The sequence below is a fragment of the Bubalus bubalis genome, chromosome 3 (assembly GCF_019923935.1).
Source record: "Bubalus bubalis isolate 160015118507 breed Murrah chromosome 3, NDDB_SH_1, whole genome shotgun sequence".
Classification (NCBI taxonomy): Eukaryota; Metazoa; Chordata; class Mammalia; order Artiodactyla; family Bovidae; genus Bubalus; species Bubalus bubalis.
The window spans coordinates 163,300,941-163,327,063 of NC_059159.1; the positions used below are offsets into that span (position 1 = coordinate 163,300,941).

Below are 26,123 nucleotides of genomic sequence, written 5' to 3' on the forward strand. Positions count from 1 at the left end.
AGAAAGGGTAGATAATGAAGTAAAGGGATGAGAAGGCAAAGGGCGGGGCAACATTAAAGTAGATGGAACTGGTGGAACAGACCGGGAAAGAGCAGCCAGCGAGGCAGCAGGATCCAAAAGCCAAGAGAAAAGGTGTTTCAAGGAGGGGATGCCAAATGCTGTAGAGAAAATCAGATAAGAATAAAATTGGCCAGCGGATTTTGCAAGATAGAGACACTCCCAGTAAAGCATTGAGAACAAATGCCTCTGGACTGGAAACAAAGACAGAAGAGGAGGTAAGGATGCGGCATCTCCACAACATTCTTGCAGGGAGCTTCACTGCAACAGGGGAAAGACAGAGCAGCTGCAGGGAATATGGCATCCAAAGAAGTGTGTCTATCTTTGTTTGCATTTAAAAAGGAGACATGACAGCCTGCCAAGACAGTGGTAGGACCCATTCTTTACTGGGGGAACAGACGAGGCAAGAAGGGATGGCAGGATTAAGGGAAGACGGGGGCAAGAGAGTTGGGACCAAGAGAGAAGATAAAATATAGGTTCTGCCTGCAGGCAGCCCTGGGAGACTTTGGGAGTAGGAAGTCCTCACCTGATTACTTCTAATTTATCAGGGAAATAAGACACAAGAAACTAATACTCTGATAATTAGCTCAGAGTGTGTGTGTTGGGGGGCTGGAGGACACCATCACAGATTTGAGGCGAGATGAGAAAATGAGTGGAAAGTGATTTTCTAGGGTACTAGAGCGGGACTGCCAGTCATTCTCCCCCGGAGGGTAACCCACTCTTAAGGTACTTGTAACAGAATCACAAATACGTTACTGAGAAAGAAACAGTCAGAGGACAAATTCTTCTTAAGGATGAAATAGTTCAAATATCCAGAAGGAATGTAACCAACACTCATGGATACACTCCCCAGATTTATTCAATGCTGCTACTTTGTTTTAGATATCTTTTAAGAAATAAAACATTATAGTTTCAGGGAAGTCCCTTGAGAACCTCTCTCCAATCTTCATATCATTCTTCCTCATTCTCTTAAAGTTCATCATATAATGATAAAAAGTAATAGTGTGCCTCTTTGTTTGAGCCTATACAGCTCTGCGGCGATTTCATTCGGCCAAATGCTGTTATTCAAGATTTACCTGTTATCTGGGTTGTCAGGGAGATGACCACAGGAAGTTCGGAGGACAAAGCCTGGATGCTGACACTGTAGTTGGTACCTGGACTCAGGTCCAAACACGTCTCAGGAGTCTGACTGCTGGCAGTGATATTAAATATCATTTCCTGGGCAAATCCTTTTTGATACCATCTCTGGCCCCAAATGTGGACCTGAAACATAGAAAAGTTCACCAGGTAAATTACTAGCTTGAAAGGTTGAATGCCTGGATACTTACTTTTTCTCATGAGCACTCTTGCTCTCCATTCTAAAGTTCCTCTAAAATGTGAAATACATTATGTGGTATCCTGGATGGGAGGAGGGTTTGGGAGAGGATGCATATATGTATATGAATGGCTGAGTCCCTTTGCTGTTCCCCTGAAACTACCAGAACATTGTCAATAGGCTATGCCCCAACACAAAATAAAAAGTTTAAAGTCTGAGAAAACAAATATGAAATACAAGTAGAGCTGTAATACTATAAATATTTGGGAAGTCCATAATTATAATATCATCAGTAAAATAAATATATTTTTAAATCAAAATGCACATCAGGCCCTGAAACTGACGAGTTTCTCATTTTTTGTTCCCACACACATAATGGCACATGCCCAGTGAGAAAGCCTGTTGGCAAAACTGAAGAAGGAAGGCCAGAGAACAATTTTCTAGGAAAAAGAAAAAAAATAATAATCTGAACTAAGGCTTTTCCAGAGCAGGGTGTGCGTTAGGCTACTCCTAGCCGGTTTCTGGTAAGACCTGGGAAGGGTTTTTCTCCCCTCTCACCACCTTCTGACATTCCCAGCATCTGGACCAATAGATCCACTTTTCTTCCTACTTAATTTCTTCTAGCAGCAGCTCATCCCATGGTCTGTACCTTTGCTACAAACATATTTAGCTTTAAAAGTTCCCCATTGACTCTCTAGGCAACACATTCAGACCCTTATCAGAGGCACTGGTGCAGAGAGACACACACCCATGAAAAGTCACTGGCTTCCTTCCATGGATACTGCCTGAACCTCGGCTCTGTGTCAGACTATGTGACACAGAGAAACTCTCATGTCTTTCTCATCAATCCCCAAAGTCTCTGACTTCAAACATGTGGCAGAAATGCCCACTTTCGTGCTTCTTCTTCTTTTTTTCTAAGAATTGCATTGTTTTTATTTTATGTTTTTAATTTTTATTGGAGTATAGTTAATTTACAATGTTGTGTTAATTTCAGGTGCACAGCAAAGGGAATCAGTTATACGCATACATATATCCACTTTTTAAAGATTCTTTTTCATACAGCTTATTAGAGAGTATTGAGTAGAGTTCCCTGTGCTATACCCTAGGCTCTTACCAGTTCTCTATTTTATATATGGTAGTATGTATATGCCAGTCCCTGGGCCTCCCAGGTGGCACTAAGACGTAAGAGATGTGGCTTCAGTCCCTGGGTTGGGAAGACCCCCTGGAGGAGGGCATGGCAACCCAGTCCAGTATTCTTGCTTGGAGAATACTGGAATGAATGACTTGCTTCTCTGTTACAAGTACCTCCCACGGACAGATGAGCCTGGTGGGCTACGGTCCACAGGGTCCCACAGAGTCAGACACGACTGCAGTGACTTAGCACGCACGCACGTCAGTCCCAATCTCCCAATTTATCCCTCCCTCTCTTATCCCCTACCTCTAGTTCATTTGTACCCTTTTTTCACACTGGAGGATAATTGCTTTACAATGTCGTGTTGGTTTCTGCCATACAACAACGTGAATCAGCCGTAAGTATACACATGTCCCCTCCTTCTTGAAGCTCGCTCCCACCACTCCACGCCATCCTACCCATCTAGGTTGTCACAGAGTACTGGGTTGAGCCTTCTTTATTATACAGCAACTTCCCACTAGCTATCTGTTTTATATATGCTAATGTGTATATTTCAATGCTGCTCTCTCAATTCAGTCCACCCTCCCCTTCCCCTGCTAAATCCACAAGTCTGTTCTCCATGTCTGACAGGCATTAGTACCTGCAAATAGGCATTAGTAACTTTTTTTTTTTAGATTCCACATATAAATGATATCATATGATATTTGTATTTCTCTGTCTGACTTATTCACTCAGTATGACAATCTTTGGATCCATCCATGTTGCTGCAAATAGCATTATTTTGCTTTTTTAATGGCTGAGTAATAGTCCTTTGTATGTATGTTACACATCTTTATCCATTCCTCTGTTGATGGACATTTAGGTTGCTTCCATGCCCTGGCTACTGTAAATAGTGCTACAATGAACATTGGGGTGCACGTATCTTTTTGAATGATGTTTTCTCAGGGTATTTGCTCAGCAGTGGGATTCCTGGCTTATATGGTTCTTGCTTCTTATTGTGTTTGTAACTATAAATCTTTCATTGATTATGGAAGCTATATAAGTGGGTTTTTTTTTGGGGGGGGGTTGTTAATATTTTTTGAACCTCTCACACAAGACAAACACCTAAAAAAAGAATAAGTTTCAGTAACTTACTAAATACATCTCCTCTATATCAGCTGTCTTCATACTTCTCCATCTCAAGCAGGTTTCATTAAATATTGAAATGTTACTGATGGTTTGTTTTACTGCAAGAGGAAAAGAATGAGAAATCAACTTACACCTTATACCAAAATACTACTTTCTGATTGAACAATCTTCCAAAGATAAGCATTTACAAGAGGATGCCTTCTGCACTATTTCAGTTTAGAAACTAGTGGTAGCAGTCCAAGAAATCCCACTTTTATATTCCTGTAAACTCAGTCCTGATGAAAGATTCATGACCAAAAGATACCCAATCAGAGGATCCTTCTTAAAAATTATGTGTCTATTCACTGCAAATTCCCTTGGTTTCCTAAGCTAAAACTCATTGTCTTTGCCTTGGACAAACCTCATTTAGACAAAAAAGCACCAGTTTGAAATTCTGAGCTGAGAGCAACATTTCAGCAGAGAACTGATAATTGCTCCCTGAGGAAATAAAAAAGGCCACCTCAAACAGTCAGGCTTTTCATGATGGAAAGCGGGGAATGGTCCCTCTTGGTTTGGGCTTCCTCATCTTTTATTACCAAAGAACCATTCGTTGGTCTCTGCTCAATGTCATGGTAATCAATCCAAAAGATAGTTCAGATCTGGTGCTGTGTAATATAGAGGCACATTCTTCAAGCTTTTAAAATAAAGACTGTGAAAGTGTTAATCGATCAGTCGTGTCCAATTCTCTGTGATTCTGTGGACTGTAGCCCACCAGACTCCTCTGTTCATGGGATTCTCCAGGAAGGAATACTGGAGTGGGTAGCCATTCCCTTCTCCAGGGGATCTTCCTGACCCACGGATCAGACCTGGGTCTCCTGCATTGCAGGAGACTCTACTGCCTGAGCCACCAGGGAAGCCCCAAATAAAGACTAGTTATTCAAAACTCTGGTATCAGAGGTTACTTCCTTCAAAGATGATCCCTGTCCCTAAACTGAAAACAATATATCAGACTTGCTAAGAAGTTTCATAGGAACACTGTGATGATTAATATGTGATAAAGACAACTCCCAAAGCACCTGAAAAAAAAGAAAATCTCATGAGAGCCAACCCTATTGTGTAACCCCCTCAATTAACAGGTTCCTTTGAAAGAAGCCAAGCCAATGGACGTGACCCCTTTTTATGGACTGGGCAGCTTTGCCCGAAGAAAACCTGTTCCACAGGTCACAAGCTTTACTTCAAATGTTGTAAGACAAAGTAGGGAAGAAAGTATAGGTGATTCAGGATAAGGCAATCTCACTACTAGGTATAGAAGATGGTTTTAGAGATAAATAGTAGTGGTTCCAGGAAACTCACACTTCTTAAATTTTCAAAACATATATAATTTTAATAGTATTTAAACAGTTCCAGATCGTACAAAAAGGTAGCAAGTTTCCAATTCATTCAGTAGGACCGGATAATTGACAATGCCCAAGCTATAAAAAATGGCACAACCAATAACTAAACATGCTATGCCAAACTCAGTTATAAATATAAATACAAAAATACAAAATCAAATAATAGCAAATAGAAGTCAGCAATACATTCAAAGAGCAGTATACTAAAAACAAGGGAGATTTACTCCAGGAATACAGAGATGATCATTATTGCTGCTGCTGCTGCTAAGTCACTTCAGTCATGTCTGACTCTTTGCAACCCCATAGACAGCAGCCCACCAGGCTCCCCCGTCCCTGGGATTCTCCAGGCAAGAACACTGGAGTGGGTTGCCATTTCCTTCTCCAATGCATGAAAGTGAAAAGTGAAAGTGAAGTTGCTCAGTCGTGTCTGATTCTGTGTGACCCCATGGACTGCAGCCTACCAGGCTCCTCCATCCATGGGATTTTCCAGGCAAGAGTACTGGAGTGGGGTGCCATTGCCTTCTCTGTGATCATTATTAGGAAAGACATTAATAGATCAAAAGAGAAAAACCATACAGTCACTTTTATAATCATAATGGTTAATACTTTTAATGGACATTCCTTTCTAGAAATCTTCATAAACTAGGATTTAATTTGATAGAAACTCGCTGATTTAAAAGAGTGTTTATTAGAAAACACCATACTTAGTGGTAAAACAATGAAGCGATTTCTAGAAAAGTTAAGAACAATCCAAGGATGCATGGCCTGACAGCTGCTATTTAGCCCTTTTGTTGTTGTTTAGCCCTTGAGTCATGTCCGACTCTTTTGTAACCTTGTCAAGTTCCTCTATACTCAGGAGATTCTAGACAATGCAGACCTAGGCAATGAAAAGATGAGCTATAAATGCCAGAAAGAAAGGGATCAAATTATGCAACTGCTAGTGAATCAAAAAGAATCAACTAAAAAACAAATATACGATAGAAAAACAAATAATAGGAATTTGGCAAAGTGCACCCAAAGGTAAGAACATAGAAAAACTAACAGTTTTCTACATATCTGCAAGAACAAGTATGGTGGGCCAAATAATGGTCCCTCCAAAGACGTCCACATCCTAGTTCCTAGAATCTGTATCATGTTACCTTAATGGCATAAAGACTTTGCAAATGTAATTACAGTGTGGAAGATTATCCTGGATTATTCAGATGGGCTCAATGCAGTGACAAGGGTTCTTAAAAGAAGGAGACAAGATCAGAGCCAGAGAGAAATTTAAGGTTAAACTGAGGAGCTTTAAAGAATGAGGATGGGGCCACAAGCCAAGGAATATAGGCAGGCTCTAGAAACCAGAAAGGGCAAGGAAATGGATTCTCCCTTTGAGCCCCCAGGATGAACACAGGCCTGCTCACACAAGTAAACTGAAACCACAAATAAAACAGAAAAATTAAAAGATCTCTATTCATAAGAGAAGAAACCATGAACAAACTTCAAATTACTAGAAATAAATCTAAGTAGAAATGTCCAAGACTTACATTGTGGCAGGAAAATCGAAATAATACTTTTCTTAAACAGACATGAGACTTCTCTTTCCTGATAAACAAGGAAAATAAGGAAACAATGAACAAGCTGGGGAAACAGCATAAATAAGCCTAAAAGAGGTAAGCAATCTTGATTATTCTTTAGCTGTTACTACAAACACTTGTAGCTAGATTTGTCCTTCACAGAGCTAAACAAAACTAATTACTCTCTGATTCCATATAAACTATACTCTGCACCTGGCATTCTTCTCTTGTAGCATTCTACATTTCAAAAAGGTCACAGGTTGATAACTTCAGAGACACCAGACCCGGCGGCTGTAGCCATTTTGAAATTTTACCAAAAAAAAGGCAAAACATTCATTAGGATATAAAATTTTTTCCCTGTCTCCCAGAGAGCAGGGCACAGCTCCTGAAGCACTGGCCTACTGTGCTTCCCCGTTGCCTGGCAAAGAATAAATCTACTTTTTTATTTTCTCCAAACTCTGCCTCCATATTTCTATTTGGCATCAGTTGGACAGGGAGTCAAGATTTTGGCAACAACATGAAGATTTTTTTTCTCTGAAGGACATGAAAGAAAACAATAAAGAGAAAAATGCCACATCCTTGAATGAAAAGATAGGAAAGTGCAGATACCAATTCTCCACCAAGTAATCTACCAGCGGAATGTACTTCCAAAGGTGATTCCATGGTCCTTCTTGGAATAAGTTTACTCCTTCATTCAGTGACTATTTAGAAAGTTCTCACCACGTGCCAGGCATGCTTTGGAGCAGGATAAAGTGGTGAGAAAACATAGTCCCTGCACCTAATGGAATTCATTCTAGTGAGAAAGGCAGAAAATAAACAAGTGAAAAAATAAATCTTAAAATATAATCTTGGGACTTCCATGGTGGTCCAGTGGCTAAGACTGTGTTCCCAAGGCAGGGGGCCCGGGTTCAATCCCTGGGAAGGGAACTAGATCCTGCATGCCACAAACAACTGTAATGTTACGTAATGGTAGGTCCACAATTCCTTCTGTTCACAGGAAACGTCTCACCGGTTAAGCTTAGGTCCATGCTGGTCAGAGAGTGACTCTCTCTAGATTCCCTTCTTTCCATCCCAGGAGCTCACGGTTTGAACTAAAGGTAGGTTGAATCCCTGCTGAGCTCACTTGGAGTGGAAAAGGATCCCCAGTAGAAGGCAGCTCATGCTGAATCCTGTCCTGCCCCACTCTCTGATCCTTTGCTCTATTAAGTATTATACATGCCCGGTCTCTCATTCAAATGCCCATTCTCTGCTGCACTTTCAGTGGTCACTCTGCCTTCTCTCTCTCCTTTCCCCACCCAAAGGGCCAATCTAAGCTAGAAGCCTGAAGCTGAAAAACCAGACCTGCAAGAATGACTCAGAGAGGAAAAATTTTGACTCTTAGTTCATCAGATTCTTAGAAATTATGTTTCAGCTTTGTTAATGCAGGCAAGCAACTCCGGGCAAAATCAGTCATTACTTTCTCAGGGCTCCCAGAGTTCCCTGCAACTTCAAACTACACTTTATGCATTATATTACTATGTATGTATAATCATGCATGTGTGTATTATGAAACACCATGTCTCATTCATCTTTGTATACCTAGTGTCCAGGACAGTGGTGACCATGGCATTCCCTACTGTTAAAATGTAAGCAGTCAGAAGTATGAGGAAATCTAAGCACCTGATATACTGGGAGTGTGCAAGTTGCTCAGTCATGTCCAGCCCATGCACTATAGCCTGCCAGGCTCCTCTATCCATGGGCTTCTCCTGACAAATACTGGAGTGGGTTGCCATGCCCTTCTCCAGGGAATCTTCCCAACCCAGAGATGGAACCCAGGTCTCCTGCATTGCAAGTGGATTCTTTACCAGCTGAGCTATGAGGGAAGCCCCTTCCTGATATATTAACCAAATGGAATACAAGTACTCTGAATGAGACATGGTTCCTGCCCTTAATATGTATTTAATCAAGAAGAGAAGTTACACACTATATCAATGTAACAAAAATATAAAGGAGTATATAATAAATGTCATAAGATAAATTTAAGTCACAGTTAACATTTGATAGATGCTTATTGCGTATCACATATTATGCTGGTTTTCCATGTGCATTAACCCATTTAGTCTCACAACAAATCCATAACCTTATTCCCATTTTTAAAGTTAAGGCAGTTTAGCTACATGAGGTTAAATAACTTGCTTAAAGGCACAGAGATTGAAAACAGCAGATCTGAGATTTGAACTTAGATAACCTGACTCCAGAGTAACTGTGCCAAACTCCTCCCAATATTTCCTCCTGGAAAAGATTCAGAAAGAAGAACATGTACTTTCAGTTGAGGGGATCGTGAAAGAAGGGAATATAGGAACTGAAGAAGAGGGGTGAGGTTTCCAGGTAGAAGAAAGGGCAGGAGAGCAGAGATATGGAGGCGGAAAGTTAGCACTTAGAGAGTTTATTACAGGGCTTCCCTGGTGGCTCAGCGGGGAAGAATCTACCGGCCAATGCAGGAGACACTGGTAGGATCCCTGATCCGGGAAGATCCCACTTGCCACAGAGCAACTGAGCCCGTGCACCAGACTCCTGAGCCTGTGCTCCGAAGCCCACAAACTCTAGAGCCCATGCTCCACAACAAGAGAAGCCTCTGCAATGAGAGGCCCGTGCCCTGCAAGGAAGAGTAGCCCCCGCTTGCCGCAACTAGAGAAAAGCCTGTGCAGCAGCAAAGACCCAGCACAACCAGAAATAAATTTTCAAAAAAGAGTTCATTAAGACTAGCATTCCAATTACTTCACTGATAGTGGTGGCCCCTTAAGTTCAAATCTCTCCATACATTCTCCAAAATATACTTCAGATCAACTGGAAAAGCAAACAGAACAGCATAAAACCAATGCTGCCATCACCACTGGAAGAAAGAGAAAACTGCAAACTTTAAATCACCTTTTATGAAAAAACGAATAGCAAACTCCAGCAAAGCTATCTCTCAATTGCCCACACATCATTCTAGAGAGTGAGGGGGCACTAGAGGAGCCCTGTGAAAGAGAAGAGGGAAGCAAAGGGCCCAATCATGAGTCAGAGTCACTCCCAGAAAGAGGAATTTCACCTTAAGGGTGAAAATACTGAAAAAGAGACCCGGCATATCAGAGTACTAACTACAAGCAAAAGAAGAAAAATCTATGAGACTTCAGGTCAAACCAGCCAATCCTAAGGGAAATCAACCCTGAGTATTCACTGGAAGGACTGATGCTGAAGCTGAAGCTCCAATACTTTGGCCACCTGATACAAAGAGCCGACTCATTGGAAAAGACCCTGATGATGGGAAAGATTGAGGGCAGGAGGAAAAGGGAGCAACAGAGGATGGGATGGTTGGATGGCATCAGTGACTCAGTGGAGATGAATTTGAGCAAACTCTGGGAGATGGTGAAGGACAGGGAAACTTGGTGTGCTGCAGTTCACGGGGTCGCAAGGAGTCAGACACAACTTGGCAACTGAACGAGAAAGGTATTGCTTCTGGAAAAGCAGAGGATAAAAAGGAAGGAATAGGTATCCTTTGGAAACTATGCGGTGACAGGAAAAAGAAATGCAGGGAGAAGGTACGATCCGATTAAGTCAAAGTGAAAGTCGCTCAGGCAGGCCCAACTCTTTGCAACCCCATGGACCATACAGTCCATGGAATTCTCCAGGCCAGTAACTAGAGTGGGTAGCCGTTCCTTTCTCCAGGGGATCTTCCCAACCCGGTCTCCCACATTGCAGGCGGATTATTTACCAGCTGAGCCACAAGGGAAGCCCCTATAAGTCAAAAGAAAACCCAAAATAGAAGAATACAGATAAACTACAACCACTTTTATAAAGCAAAAGGAAGCATAAGAAAAGATACAGGAAATATGAGAGCAGAAATTAATGATGTAGAGCAAGAGTCAGGAAATGTTTCTGTAGAGGGTCCAATAGTAAATATTTTAGGTTTTCTGGACCAGACGCTTCTGTTACAACTACTCAATCTTGGCTTTGTAGCACGAAAGCAACCAGACAATATATAAATAAATGACTTGACTGTGTTCCAATAAAAATCAGATGACAGGCCAGATTTGGCCCACGGTCAATACTTTGCTAATCCCTGATGTGGAATAGATCTAATTGTGAAAACAAATAGTAGATCTAATTAATAAAAAAAAAAATTCTTGACTTTTTGAAAATACTTATCAAAATAGACAAACTGCTAACTAATCAGCTAGAAAATAAAAAGGAAAAAATCAAGTAAAAGGAGAAATAATCTTTGAAATAAAAGAAAATTCAAAAAGTTACTTTTGCAGACCACCATGCAAATAAATTTTGAAAACAGATAAAATCGGTAATTCCTAACACAGTTTACCAAAATGGCCTCCATTAGACATTAAAAGCTGAAACATACCAATGTCCATTAAAAAAAAAAAAAAATTGAAACCATCATCAAGGAACTAACACAGAAAATCCCTAGGCCTGGACTGTTACCCAAAGGAATTCTACTTAATAGTCCAAATGCTTCATAAATTGTGATGATGAAGGAAATTTTCCAAATTCTTTTTATGAAACAAGGAAAATACTAATGTCTAAACCTGATAAGGATAGTGCAGAAGAAGAAAGAAAACTATAAATTCACATCACTTATGAATATTGGTGCAAAAATACTCAAAGAAAAGTAAGAAACAGAATCTAATGCCATATAAAAAAATAATGTACTAATGACCAAGTGGGATTTATTTCAGGAAAAGGGACGAGAAAGAGAGAACAAGAGAGAGAAATGTGAAATTATATCTAATTTAAAAGTCACAAGGAAATGAAAAGAAAAAAGAACATCAAGTAGTTCGGTTTCCTTTGTACTGTATTAATGGATAGGGTAAACTAAGAAGTAAGTGGTCTTTTGTCTGATTTCAGCCAAGGAGAGAGCCTTGGAGCCTCTTTGTCTGTATACACGATTAGAATATGGTGGCCCTGAAACGGAAGAATGAGATGAACCCATTGCATCTAGAGCCATTTAAAGTCCATTTAATGATGAGCTCCAATTCCAAAGAACTTATTCATCTTTATTTATCCTCTGAGTATGGTTCTACCTAGTTGGATCTACAATGTCATTATCTTATAAAGAACAACCATTTTCTCTCTCCATTTTTGGCATATTACAGATGACTGGCTATTCCATGCAAAATATATGCTGATTTTTGGCTTGGCCAACGGCAAGTATGAGTTTCTCAGGCTGATGGCTTATAAGGAAGCAGGCTGACTTCAGACATACCTTTTCCACCCAGAAATGTTATTACAATATTTATCATTTTGTGGAAAAATATCAGAAACCAGGTTAAATTATTTGCAGTCTTTACTATCTTTTGTTTGGACTTCAATTCTGTGAACAGCAATCAGTTACAGGGGAAGTTTTATAAGGTCCCAAGAGATCCCAAATTACGCATGCTATTAGAAAACCTGCTATCGTAAGCCACTTCATCAATCAGGCATTCTACCAGGGAATAGAGGAAAAGTGGCCTGTTCCTCTTTTTTAGATACTTTTAAAAATTTACCAGCACTATTTTAGAAGTAACTAAATGCAAGCAACCCTCTTCTAAAGAGAACAGAAAAACCAGCATTCTCTTAGTCATAAATGATTCCGTTTTAAACCTCTAATTAGGAGCAGCCTAAATAGACAGTTGGTTTTTCAAAGTAAATATTGCCAAGAAAAAAAATGGCTACAAATCAACTATCTGGAAAGCACAGTTACTGTTTTTATTGCCCTTCTATAACTCTATAAATAGGGTATCATTTTAGTTGTCCTTGATGTACATTTCAGTTTGTCTTAGAAGGATATAACCATTCTTCAAAGTTGAGAGTTCATTATTTTGCTGAAATTTTTCTTAAGACAAATTTGGTATCTAGTTACAACTACCATGATATTTTCAGGCTAAAAGTATGGGATCACATTGTAAGGACAGGAATTGAGATTCAACCATGGAGGGCAGATCTGTACATTTCCCTTAGCTTAGCTCCCTAGACTTGGCTTAGCCCTATAATGGAGGCAGGTAGCCTTCTTTTCAGGCACAGATCCTTGTAATTCAACTGGCAATACAGATCAACTGTTTCCTAGGGATGGATGAGACAGAACCATCTGAACACATGGGCCCCATCATTTATCGAGCAGCAATATTCAGGAAACATTTCCTGAAAAACATGGACTCTAGTTCATTCCTCCAAATAATCTGAACTAACCTAATCATACCCCTGAATCAAGTCAGATCAGCAGAGCACAGGCATTTCTAAGGCACCTTTCCTTGCCCACTCCACAATGAATCGTGCTTTTCTAAAATACAATACAAAGAGTTGACTCATTGGAAAAGACCCTGATGCTGGGAGGGATTGGGGGCAGGAGGAGGAGGGAACAACAGAGGATGAGATGGCTGGATGGCATCACCGACTTGATGGACGTGAGTCTGAGTGAACTCCGGGAGTTGGTGATAGATAGGGAGGCCTGCTGTGCTGCGATTTATGGGGTTGCAAAGAGTCAGACACGACTGAGCAACTGAACTGAACTGAACTGAAAATACAATGAGCCATGTTGAGGGGCAATGTAAGAAACAGCATCATAAAATCATAAAATGCTGCTCAAACACTGAATTACTTATGAACCACCCCCCTGAATCAGAAATTTCTATATGCTGAAAATAACTTTACTTCTTTCCAAAAACACCATTTGTTGTAACCTTATAAATCATGTAATGGCTTCCTTCCTGACTGGATGGGTTGAAAACTTAAACCTAAATGTGCGAGCCACTGATGAAAAAGTAAATAGATTATAAGGATATGAATTATTCTTAGCCTTATTCTGACATCTTTTTTAGGTCCCTGAGTTTGTTTTACATTCTTCTTTAGGTTACCTACTTATTTTACATACCCATGCAGGTCACTTAGCTTTCCTGGTGGCTCAGATGGTAAAGAATCTGTGTGCAATGTGGGAGACCCAGGTGCGATCCCTGGGTTGGGAAGATCTGCTGGAGGAGGAAATGGCAACCCACTCCAGTATTCTTGCCAGATTAATCCCACCAAGAGAGGAGCCTGGCGGGCTACAGTCCATAGGGTCGCAAAGAGTCTGACACAACTGAGCAGCTAACACTTTCCCTATGGTGCAGGTTACTTTCAGTCCTAGAAAGAAAAGATGGACTATAAATAAAAACTATTGTTTGAAAAAAATCTATATTTAACATTAATACAATAAATCACAAAGGAAAGATCAATCAATTGGACTGCATAGAAACCTAAAACCTTTATACATCAAAGACATCATAAACAAATTAAAAAAAATGATAAAACAGGATAAGTATTTGACACAAATAATTTGACACCAATAATAAACTCTTACTCTATGAATAAGTTGTATATATCAATGAAAACACAGAATTGAACAGATAAATGTAATAACAATGGTAAAGAAATCAGTCAAGAAATTTGGATGTTGAAATACATGAATTTGGAGGAACTTAGAGTTACTTTCCTAACTTACACTCCTAGAACTAGAATGGATCTTTCCCAATCAACTCTCTAACATTACAGAGGTCATGTGTGTTAAAGCTTGCTAGTTACCTGTCTCCTGATTTTTACAAAAGAAAGAACAATTATGGCCTCTCTCCACTCCCTACTCACTAATCCTCAAGGAATGAACAGTAATATGTAATCTGACAGGTAAGAAGAGGGCTACTATTCCTTCGGTCACATTTCCTAGTGGGTGGAGTTCATATGTCATAGGTCACTGCCCAAAGAAGCAGATCCTTGCTGTCTAGGACCTGCCTAGACTCAGGTGCAAGGGACATGTGTAACTCGTTTCCAAGAAGTGAGTAACTGGTCTCTGCGCACTCCTTCTTCTCGGATCATCAGCCTGAGACTGGGTGGGTAAGGCAGGCAAGGGTCCCTGTGCAGACCCAACTACCCAAACTTCCAGGGGGAAAGACAGTAGGAAACCCCATTTTGCCACACATATCTAAGCCTCATTCTCTAGTATCACTCTTACTAGAACTATGTTGGGGTAATTCCTGGGAACTTGCTTAGGCAAATAAAGTCGATACTTTACTTTTCATGTGTCAGTCTGCAGAAGTGGGGTAGGTAAGAGTCCTGCTCTTCTACCTGCAACATGTGAATACACTGAGGTTATATCAAGACAAGAGCCACCACCCGGGAGCAAAGCACCACCAGGAGAGATGGAGGCTCTTGGTCTCTATACTAGAATTGCAAGAATAGATCAAGCACTGAGACTTGCCTGGTGGTCCAGTGGTTAAGACTCCATGCTCCCAGTGCAGGGGGCCTGGGCTCCATCCCTGACCAGGGAGCTAGAGCCCATGCACCACAACGAAGACTTGGTGTAGCCACGTTAAAAAAATAATTAGATGGGGTATTGATAGATATTCAACTACCAGGAAAACTTCACATATCAGGCAAAATGTGTGAGTTTCTTAGGCATGAGCACTTTGAATTATCTTGTCCACCACTTTTTCGGGGGGAGATCTTTTTCTTTATCATGTCTTTTCTTCTAAGTAAAGGTTTTAATTTGCTCAGAAGTAGCCAAGTAGCTTGTGTGGTTAGAGCAGTGCTGCTCAAAACATGGACTGGCAGCATCAGCAAGGCCTGGAAACTTACTAGAAATGAAATTTTGAGGTCTGTGCTCTAGGCCTGCTGAGTCAGAACCTCTAGGTTGGAGTTCAGGAACCTATGCTTTAATAAGCTCTTCAGGTGATTCTTGTGTTAGCTAAAGTTTGTGAAGCACAAAAAGATCATTAGTGGGAGATTTTGATAGATTTTAGAGGGCATCTGGGACAGCCAGACATTAGCAAGCAGGAGATTAGCTGCCCCAAATTCTGTCTCTCTTTATCTTGTTCAGAATGAAGAGATCTGAGAAAAGACTGAACCCATGGTTTGTCTACAGGCTCAGGAGTCACCCCAACACCACAGGCTCTCAAATTGCTCTGGATTGTTTTACAGAGCCCCAGACTGAGAAGATCAAACCAGTTAATCCTAAAGCATCAGTCCTTCCAATCCTACTTGTTGGAAGGACTGATGCTGAAGCTGAAGCTCCAATGCTTTGGCCACATGATGCAAAGAGCCAACTTACTGGAAAAGACCCTGAGCTGGGAAAGACTGAAGGCAGAAGAATAGGGCAACAGACGATGAGATGGTTGGATGGCATCATCAATTCAATGGACATGAACTTGGGCAAACTCTGGGAGACAGTAAAGGACAGGGAGGCCTCCAGACATGCAGCGTGGAGGACTGCATTGGACCCCTGCAGTCCAGGGGTCACAAGGAGTCGGACACGACTTAGCAACTGAACAACAACAACAGCCTGGGGATTCTAGAGCAGGGATTCTTCCTGGTTGAAAAGGGGATAAGATCCAGTGGGATTATTACAAACTCAAGTGCTGAGGAAAAGTCATAAATGGTATTGGCTAGAACCCTTTCTTTCTAAAGATGAGATTTGCTCAAGCTCTGAAAAAGGAATGAAATCAGTTTACAGAAGAAGTTTGCATCTTGCAAATGGGACAATATTGGGAGAAAATGGAATAAAGTGAAGGAGGAGAAGAAAATTTGAAATCATATTCGGTTCAGTTCAGTCGCTCAGTTGCGTCCAACTGTGACTGTGAGCCTGTGGACTGCAGGCAGCACGCCAGGCCTCCCTGTCCATCACCAACTCCTGGAGCCTGCTCAAGCTCATGTCGCTGAGTCAGTGATGCCATCCAACCATCTCATCCTCTGTTGCCCCCTTCTCCTCCCGCCTTCAATCTTTCCCAGCATCAGGGTCTTTTCCAATGAATCAGTTCTTCCCATCAGGCGGCCAAAGTATTGGAGTTTCAGCTTCAGTATCAGTTCTTACAATGAATATTCAAGACATTTCCTTTAGGATGGACTGGTTGGATCTCCTTGCAGTCCAAGGGTCTTCTCCAACACCACAGTTCAAAAGCATCAATTCTTTGGTGCTCAGCTTTTTTATAGTCCAACTCTCACATGACTACTGGAAAAACCATAGCTTTGACTAAACGGACCTTTGTCGGCAAAGTAATGTCTCTGCTTTTCAATATGCTGTCTAGGTTGGTCATAGCTTTTCTTCCAAGGAGCAAGTGTCTTTTAATTTCATGGCTGCAGTCACCATCTGCAGTGATTTTGGAGCCCCCCAAAATAAAATCTGTCACTGTTTCCATTGTTCTCCCATCTATTTGCCTTGAAGTGATGGGACCAGATGCCATGATCTTCATTTTCTGAATGTTGAGTTTCAAGCCAACTTTTTCACTCTCCTCTTTCACTTTCATCAAGAGGCTCTTTAGCCTTTAGCCTCTTAGTTTAGTTCTTCTTCACTTTCTGTCATAAGAGTGGTGTCATCTGCGTATCTGAGGTGATTGATATTTCTCCCACTAATCTTGATTCCAGCTTGTGCTTCATCCAACCCAGCATTTCATATGATGTACTCTGCATATAAGTTAAATAAGCAGGGTGACAATATACAGCCTTAATGTACTCCTTTCCTGATTTGGAACCAGTCTGTTGTTCCAGATCCAGTTCTAACTGTTGCCTCTTGACCTGAATACAGATTTCTCAGCAGACAGGTAAGATGGTCTGGTATTCCCATCTCTTTCAGAATCGTGCACAGTTTCTTGTGATCCACACAGTCAAAGGCTTTGGCATAGTCAATAAAGCAGAAGTAGGTGTTTTTCTGGAACTCTCTTGCTTTTTCAATGATCCAGTGGGTGTTGGCAATTTGATACCTGGTTCCTCTCCCTTTTCTAAATCCAGCTTGAACATCTAGAAGTTCATAGTTCACATACTGTTGAAGCCAGGCTTGGAGAATTTTGAGCATTACTTTACTAGAGTGTGAGATGAGTGCAATTGTGTGGTAGTCTGAGCATTCTTTGGCATTTCCTTTCTTTGAGATGGGAATGAAAACTGACCTTTTCCAGTCCTGTGGCCACTGCTGAGTTTTCCAAATTTGCTGGCATATTGAGTGCAGCACTTTCATAGCATCATCTTTTAGGATTTGAAATAGCTCAACTGGAATTTCATCACCTCCACTAGCTTTGTTCATAGAGATGCTTCCTAAAGCCCACTTGACTTCACATTTCAGGATGTTTGGCTCTAGTCCAGTGATCACACCATCATGGTTATCTGGGTCATGAAGATCTTTTTCGTACAGTTCTTCTGTGTATTCTTGCCACCTCTTCTTAATATCTTCTGCTTCTGTTAGGTCCATACCATTCCTGTCCTTTATTGTGCCCATCTTTGCATGAAATGTTCCCTTGGTATCTCTAATTTTCTTGAAGAGATCTCTAGTCTTTCCCATTCTATTACTTTCCTCTATTTCTGTGCATTGATCACTGAGGAAGGCTTTTGTATCTCTCCTTGCTATTCTTTGGAACTCTGCATTCAGATGCTTATATCTTTCCTTTTTTCCTTTGCTTTTTGCTTTTCTTCTTTTCTCAGCTATTTGTAATACCTCCTCAGACAACCATTTTGCCTTTTTGAATTTCTTCTTCTTGGGGATGGTTTTGATTACTATCTCCTGTACAATGTTATTATCCCAGCTAGAAAACTACAATAAGGAAAAGGAGATATATCCAAATGTAACTGCTCTAAAGAGACTAGAAAAGGCAGAAATACTCACTAGGTCAGGGAAATGCCTGAAAATCATCAAAGAGAAGAATAAAGGGACTATTCTGAAGAAAAAACAAAATGATCCCCCAAAAGGTGGGATCAGAGTTAAGTATTATTCTATCAAGAAGGGTCCTCTGACAGTTGTAAATAGGTAACCCAGTGTAAGCACTAATAGAGAACTTTTCAGTAACTGGAGTTGTGGTACTATGTAGCTACAGAAAATGTGACATTTTTAATAAGAGAAAGACTAGAAAGATCAGTGTAGGATTCTTTATGCATCATTAAGTGAGTTTCCAGGTGACATTGTTCTTACAGCTGAAACACCAGGTATGGCACAGACTACAAGAAAGTCTGCCCGGGAAATACACGGATTTAAAACTTGAAAAGAAGGAGCAGAAAGCAGAGATGTAAGGAGGATTCAGGGTGCCTGACCCTTGATCAGGCCCAGGCTGAGGTCATAGACTGAACTGAACAGAAATAAATACCTCCTAACAAGAGGGAAGGTGGGAAGAATGTATTTGAACACTGACTGAGGCAAGGCACCGCTCTTGCTCTATGAAGACCTCACAGGTAGAATACAAAGTTATATGTTAGGAGAACAAACATCGAAGTACGGAAACAAAAAGCAAATATAGAGAAGGTAAGTACTAATCTATAGCAAAAGGTATTAGCCAGGCCTGGGGAAGGAGAAGGAATAGAAACAGCTGGCATGGAAGGTTGAAAGCTTACCACTCAGCTAGCCTGACAGAGCAGAAGGGAACACTTAGGAAACCCTCGAACACTGGAGGATTATCCCTCCCAACGCAGTAAAGGAAAGGGTGGTAGGAAGGAGTGCTTCAGTTCCCATCAAAGAAACACGGGCAGTTCAAGTCTTAGAAATTCAGTTCTAAGGAAAGGTGGGGTTTGGGTGAAAAACCACTAACCTAGGAGACTTCCTGACCACATCAGTCCAATGAAAGCACAAGTTCCAGAAACTCAACAGCAGCCCAAGGATCAGAGGAGGGTAATTTTCCAGGAAAGACAAAGGAAACCTCTTAACCAGGAAGCAGGACTCAGAAGCAAGGCATTCAATAATAGGAAGTCATTTGGATTAGAACAATTCTTGGGAGGTTTCTGGGGACAGAGAAATTCAGAGAAAAGAGCAGGAAGTTGGGACTGTGTTGCAAGACATTACATTTCTTTCTTTCTTTCTTTTTTAATGACTATGAGTTTATTGCAGTACTTTTCTCCCCATTTGGCATGTACCCTCCTTTCTGTATATAGAAGTATAGTTAATTTACAATTTTGTGTTAGTTTCAAGTGTACAGCAAGGTGATTCAAATATACAGTTTATATATATATATATGTATATATATACATATCAATTCAGTTCAGTTCAGTCGCTCAGTCGTGTCCGACTCTGCGTACACACACACACACATATATATATACTTTTCAAATTCTTTTCCATTAAACGTTATTACAAGATATTGAATACAGTTCTCTGTGCTCTACAGTAGGTCCTCATTGTTTCCCTACCTTATACATGTTGTTGCTGCTGCTGTTTAGTGGCTAAGTTGGGTCTGACTTTAGCGACCCTATGGACTGTAGCCTGCCAGGTTCTTCTGTCCATGGGATACTGAGGGCCATTTCCTTCTCCAGGGGATCTTCCCAACCCAGAGACTGAATCCCAGTCTCCTGCATCTCCTGATTGGCAGGCAGATTCTTTACCTAGAATCAGGTAAAGATTCTAGATTTACCTGAGCCAACGGGGAAGCCCTACCTTATATATAGCAGCGTGTATATGTTAATCCCAAGTTCTTCATTTATCTCTGCCCCTTGCCCCCACTGGAGCTTCTCAGATGGCTCAGTGGTAAAGAATCCACCTGCCAATGCAGAAGACATGGGTTCAATCCCTGGGTCGGGAAGATCCCCTGGGGAAGGAAATGGCAACCCTCTCCAGTATCCAATGGACAGAGAAGCCTGGCAGGCTACGGTCACTGTGGTTGCAAAAGAGTCGGGCACAACTTAGCAACTAAACACACCACCTGCCGCCTGCTGTCCCTCTCTGGCAACCGTAAGTTTGTTTTCCATGTCAGAGAGCCCATTTCTGTTTAAGACAATGCGTTTCACTTGAAGAGTTTCCTTCTATAGATATGCATGCCCTGCTTACAGAGAAAGGAGGCTCTTTCACTACACAGATCAAGATCTTTAGCAACAGTGGAGGGTGGGAGAAACAGGGCCTGAAGGAGAAATGAAAATACAAGGTTCTAAATATGTGGGATAGATAACAAGAAAGATCTGGAGCCACCATAGGCAAAGTTCCAAAATGTTCAGAGAGAGCAGATTTCCTCCCCCTACAGCAGATGAGCAGCCTAAGGTCAGATGGAATCCAAGTAACTTTATGAAAAAAGATTTCCCAAATTAAGTTGAAACTCACGGGGGGTGGACTTCCAATTGCTTAGTGACCCATAGAGGCTGACATGTCCCACGGTCGATTATACTCACTGTAGACCTTGCAAAGGAGGAGATAACAATAGTCTCACTTTCTCAACCTGGCAGCATGACCCCCTCATTAAACTCAAGCTAGAGACTGCATCTCCTGCCACTTTCTCCAACTCACTCTGCTCCAGCCATGCTGGCTTCCCTGATGTTCCCAGAACATGCCAAGGACATGCCTGTCACATGGTGTTCGCCTCACTTCCTTCAAACCTGTACTTAAAGGTCTCTTTACAATAGAGGCCCTCCCTGACCATCAACTGCCACTCCCTTTGCCAAATTTTATTCATCTTACCACTTAGCCCCACCTAACATATGATATATTTCCTTACTTGTTTATCTGTCTCCTCTCCAACCTCCTGACTCCAACCCCATGACAGCTGAGACTGTTTTATTGCTGCTACATTGTCAGTGACCAGAACCTGCCTGACACACAATAGATAAGAAATGAACATTTATTCAATGAATGCATTTACACACCCACGGCACTTGAAGCTTCTGCTCACGGTCCAAGGCTGAGAAAGGCAAAGTGGGTCTGGACTAACACGCGCTAGGTTCTAGGAACAAAATTTTTCTTTTTTTCGACCACTAATATTTAGTTAAAAGCAGTAGATGCACTGATTAAAAATGAGGGCCCTGGAGCCAGACTGGGTTCAAATCCCACTTGTACCGCTCATGAGTTTTGTGATCTTGGGCAAACTGCTTAACTTTCTCTGTGCCTCGTGGTCCTTATCTGTAAAAGGGGAATAATAGCAATGCCTTCCTCAGAAGGTTGGGTGGGCTCGGGTTGACTCAAGGAAGGCACTTTGAACAATGGCTGCGCATCTTCAGTGCTCAGAAAGCAAAGTTAGAGCTGATGCTGCATAGAAAATAGACGACTGATGAGAACGGACTGCGCAGCTCAGGGGACTCTGCTCAGCGCTCTGTGGTGACCCAAACGCGAAGGAAATCCACGAAACAGGGGATCTGTGTATACGTGTAGCTGATTCACTTCACTATACAGTAAAAACTAACACAACATTGAAAAGCAACTATTTTCCAATAAAAATTAATTTAAACAAATGAGTAAATAAAGCTAGCACTGTCGTTACCATCACTATTACATCATTACATCATTATTATGTAATATAATAATAGTATATATTATTATATTACATTATGTAATATAATATGTAACACAATTATATTATGTAGTATAATGATGTATATATTATTATATTACATAAAATATTATGTAATATAATAATAATATAATAATATATTACATCATCATGTAATATAATGTACATATTATGTACATTATTATGTACTAGGAACTGTGTTAAACATTTTACTTGAATTATGTCACATAACGGATCACGCAGAAGGTAACTGAGGCCCAGGAGCAAGACAAACATATCTGATCCACCGGGTTTTTCTCACTGACATTCACACAACATAAAATTCACCACTTTAATGCATACAATTCAACGATATTTAGTACACTCACAGTGTTGTACAGCTCTCACCTAATTTTGCTTTTCAAAGTTCTGTAACTCTGGGCCTCACATTGAGACATTGAAAGATGAAACTTGGGATAATTCAAGATTACCTCAAGTTTGGAGGTTCCTTAGTAATATAGGCTTTCCAGGTGGCTCAGTGATAAAGAATCTGCCTGCCAAGGCAGGAGATCAACAGATGCAGTTTCAGTCCCTGGGTTGGGAAGATCCCTTGGAGGAGGAAATGGCAACCCGCTCCAGTATTCTTGCCTGGAGAATCCCATGGACAGAGAAGCCTGGCAGGGTACTGCTGTTCATGGGGTCGCAAAGAGTTGGGCCCGACTGAGTGACTGAGCAGTACCTCCACCAAGAAGTCACGTCTATTACAAAAAACAAGATTTCTAGGATGTAAGAGCTAGAACACACTCTCCATCACAAGCAGGCCACTCTGACAGAGACTTTGCAGAGAAAACACTGGGGAGGAAAGAACCTGGGACTCGAGTACCTTTACATATTAATTTACAAGGAGAAGTCAGTGTTAATTTCAGACTTTTATTCCTCTGAGGATTGAACAGTTGAAGGAAATGTATATTCAAATTCTGGAAATAGATGTGGGGGCTAGGTTTATGCTGTGAGGAGGTATTCATCGTGCAATGTCTGTTGATACCAAGCATAATCTGAGATGGAAAATAAAATAGTGAATTTTCATTCTCCTGTACTAAATGGCCCTCACTTGTGTCTATTATATTTCAGAGCCTTCCAAGTACAAAGACCAAAGTGTTCACTCTCGACCCGCATAGATCAGTGGGTGGACAGAATAAAGGCCTCAGGAAGGTAGGAGGAAGACCTATCTTATTCTACTGCTTTCCTTCAAAGGGGGCAGCGTCTCTGCCCGGCTGTCCATAGATTTGTCCCTTAAACCCTACTGATAAAAGAACAAAAGAAATTAATTGTAGAAGGACTTCCCTGGCAGTCCAGTGGTTAAGACTCAGCACTTCCGATGCAGTGGGTGCGAGTTTGAATCCTAGGGACAGAGGAGCCTAGTGGGCTGCCGTCTATAGGGTCGCACAGAGTCGGACACGACTGAAGCGACTTAGCAGCAGCAGCAACAGCAGCAGGGAACTAAAGATGCTGAATGCCCTGCTGCTGCTGCTGCTGCTGCTGCTACAACACGTCAAAAAAAAAGAAATTAATTGTAGCGACATCAGCATTTCTTGCCACTAGGGGGAGCTGTGGAGTTGACACAGCCGCTTCTATTGGGAAAGGAAATCAACCCTGAGTATTCATTGCAAGGACAGATGCTGAAGCTGAAGCTCCAATACTTTGGCCACCTGATGTGAAGAGTCGACTCATTGGAAAAGATTCTGATTCTGGGAAAGACTGAAGGCAGGAGGAGAAGGGGGCAACAGAGGATGAGATGGTTGGATGGCATCACTGACTCAATGGACACAAGTTTGAGCAAGCTCCAGGAGAGAGTGAAGGACAGGGCAGCCTGCTGTGCTGCAGTCTATGGGGTCGCAAAGAGTGACACAATTGAGCAGCTAAACAGCAACAACACAAGCCACAGGGGAAGGAGCCTAATCTGCTTTAGGCCACTGTTCTCTGTGTTGGGTTAATCTGCTTGTATGAGACCCAGTCAGGCGGCCTCCTTGTCCCTCCAATGCCCGACACAGTGGAGCTCACACTTCCGAACTCCTGGAAGCTGGTTCTAGTTGCCCAAATGTCTACCTTTAGGTTTCAGCTGTCTTAAATTTGAGGCGAAAGATAGAAAACCTTACGCAATGCTCGATCCATTACTTCTAGAGATTCCTGAGTAAATCATTCAGTTCCTGGTCTGTACCCTCTCTGAGCCAGCACCCCTTTGGGGGAGGGAAGATTCAGAGACCTTGTACCCCAGACAAAACTGGCAGTTTGTTAGACCGAGAACCGAGGTCTCCTGCCTCCAAGACTAGCATTCTTTATGCTCCCTCATGTCGTGTAGTTCAATACACATTTAACTTTTTTAAGACCCCAAACAGAAAGACAGCCCACCTACCTGCTGGTGCGGTGGTTACTGTTGTTTGCACCGACGGCCGCTCCGGAGATCCCAGGAGGGTGACATTCACTGAGTAGTCAGTTGCTGGATACAGATCTAAACACACCACTGCCGTCTGTTCCCTCGTAGTGAAGTTAAACGATGTTGCGTGATAAAAAGTATTCAGATACCACCTTCGACCTAAAACTTTAAACTGTCACGAGATTAAAAGAAAGGGATGCATTAAATTTGTTTGGCTTGCAGATACCTATACTACAAGCAAAATGGAAAGAAAGCAAGGAGCTTCCTTCTACTTATCCTCACCCACAGAGAATTATTTTCAATACAATAGCAAGCTAAACTGGGTGACAGCTTTACAAAGTTACCCTACCTAGCCTATGCAACATCCCCCTCAACCAGCTATAAGACTAAGCTTAAAATGCATCACTACATCTCAGATGAACCAAATGTCAAGCTGCTGCTGCTGCTGCTGCTAAGTCGCTTCAGTCATGTCCGACTCTGTGCGACCCCATAGATGGCAGCCCACCAGGCTCCCCCGTCCCTGGGATTTTCCAGGCAAGAGTACTGGTGTGGAGTGCCACTGCCTTCTCCAAATATCAAGCTAGTCTACAGTAATCCCTTGAGCTTACCCAGGTGAAGGAGATTGTACTAGAATTACTGGGCAAAATCCTTTTCATTTCATTCATAAGGAATCCATAGACAAGTCTCGAGAACAGACATTATAAACTTTTATGAGGACAACCCCAAATTATCTGCCTTTGGAACGCATAACTGAGCAACTGAGCCATGGTACTTCACTTGAGCCTGCCTAGTAGAGCTCTGGAAAAGAGTTTTCGGTACAAGGAGTCATCGCACACAGTGTTAACCCAAAAATACTCTAGCCACCACCAACTCAAGATGTACATATAATACAGGGGCTTATAAAGGAAAAAAAAACATGTAAAAGTCCCAGATCATATGATCATCTGGTGTTTAGCTGGACGTACATATTTTTAGAGTTCCCTTTGATGCTGGTATCACTGACTCTTCCGTCCTCTACCCTTCTTCATCACAGCCATTCTTCCACCTGACTCTGACACCTGGCCCATTGAGAGATTCCTCTCTCCCCCACAGAGGCAAGCATTCCTAGCATTCTCTTGGGTAACATGAAAGTCCTTATATAGATAAGCCATCAAAACTTGGTCTCAGAGTGCCTTGAGTTCACTGCTGTGAAGTTCCTCCACTCCACCTGAGCTACCCATATCCACAGCCTAGACTGTGTCCTCCTCTGAGCTGCTCCACCAGGATCTCCCAATCCCCTATTCTTCTGGACCACTTGCTCCCACTCTGATTGCTCTCAGGAAATCCCCTAAGACTTCCTCACTCAAAACTGTCTATTAGTATTCTAACACCCCCACTCTCAGCTTCCCCACCTGTCTCAAAAAAAAAAAAAAATTGTTATATCACTTCTACCACTCTCCTTGCCTGATACCCTCAACACCCTTACCCTTTTCTTAATATCACCCACTGTTGACAATTGAAAGCACTCGGTCCATCCAGACGCTTGGCCTCACCCACGTCTACATTTAGACTGCTGCCATCTGCTGGAGAAAAACCTCACAACTATGGAGGCTGCATTTAGTCTGTCTCATTCTAAACTACCTGTATTTCAATCTATAAACAAAAATTACTTTCTAGTTAACAAACTTGAAATCACACAGTTTGAATAATTTTATAATATAGCCTTTTTACTTAACAACATATTATAAAATTAAATAATCCTACAAATGGATAGAGTGCCTGTTACTTGCCAGCCAGAGTATACAGTGTTGGGTATACAGCAGTAAATAAGATACAGGTCCCAACCTCAAGGAACTCACAGGTAAGTATCTAGGCAAATAAAATACACAGGAATAAGCGTTACAACACATGAGGCTGGAGGAGTACCCAGGAGGGCCACCTGACCTTCCTCCTTAGGG

General features: G+C 41.6%; 1 protein-coding gene across 1 annotated transcript in view; it reads right to left on the reverse strand.

Annotated features, from left to right (window-relative positions):
• SUSD1 (sushi domain containing 1) overlaps positions 1-26,123 on the reverse strand; it is a 136,170-nt gene that overhangs the window by 37,668 nt on the left and 72,379 nt on the right. The window contains exons 10-12 of the mRNA XM_044940451.2: positions 24,166-24,358; positions 3,639-3,730; positions 1,134-1,320 (exon numbers count right to left, since the gene is read on the reverse strand). Coding sequence (XP_044796386.2) covers positions 1,134-1,320; positions 3,639-3,730; positions 24,166-24,358 — 472 coding nt within the window. The remainder of the gene's footprint in view (positions 1-1,133; positions 1,321-3,638; positions 3,731-24,165; positions 24,359-26,123) is intronic.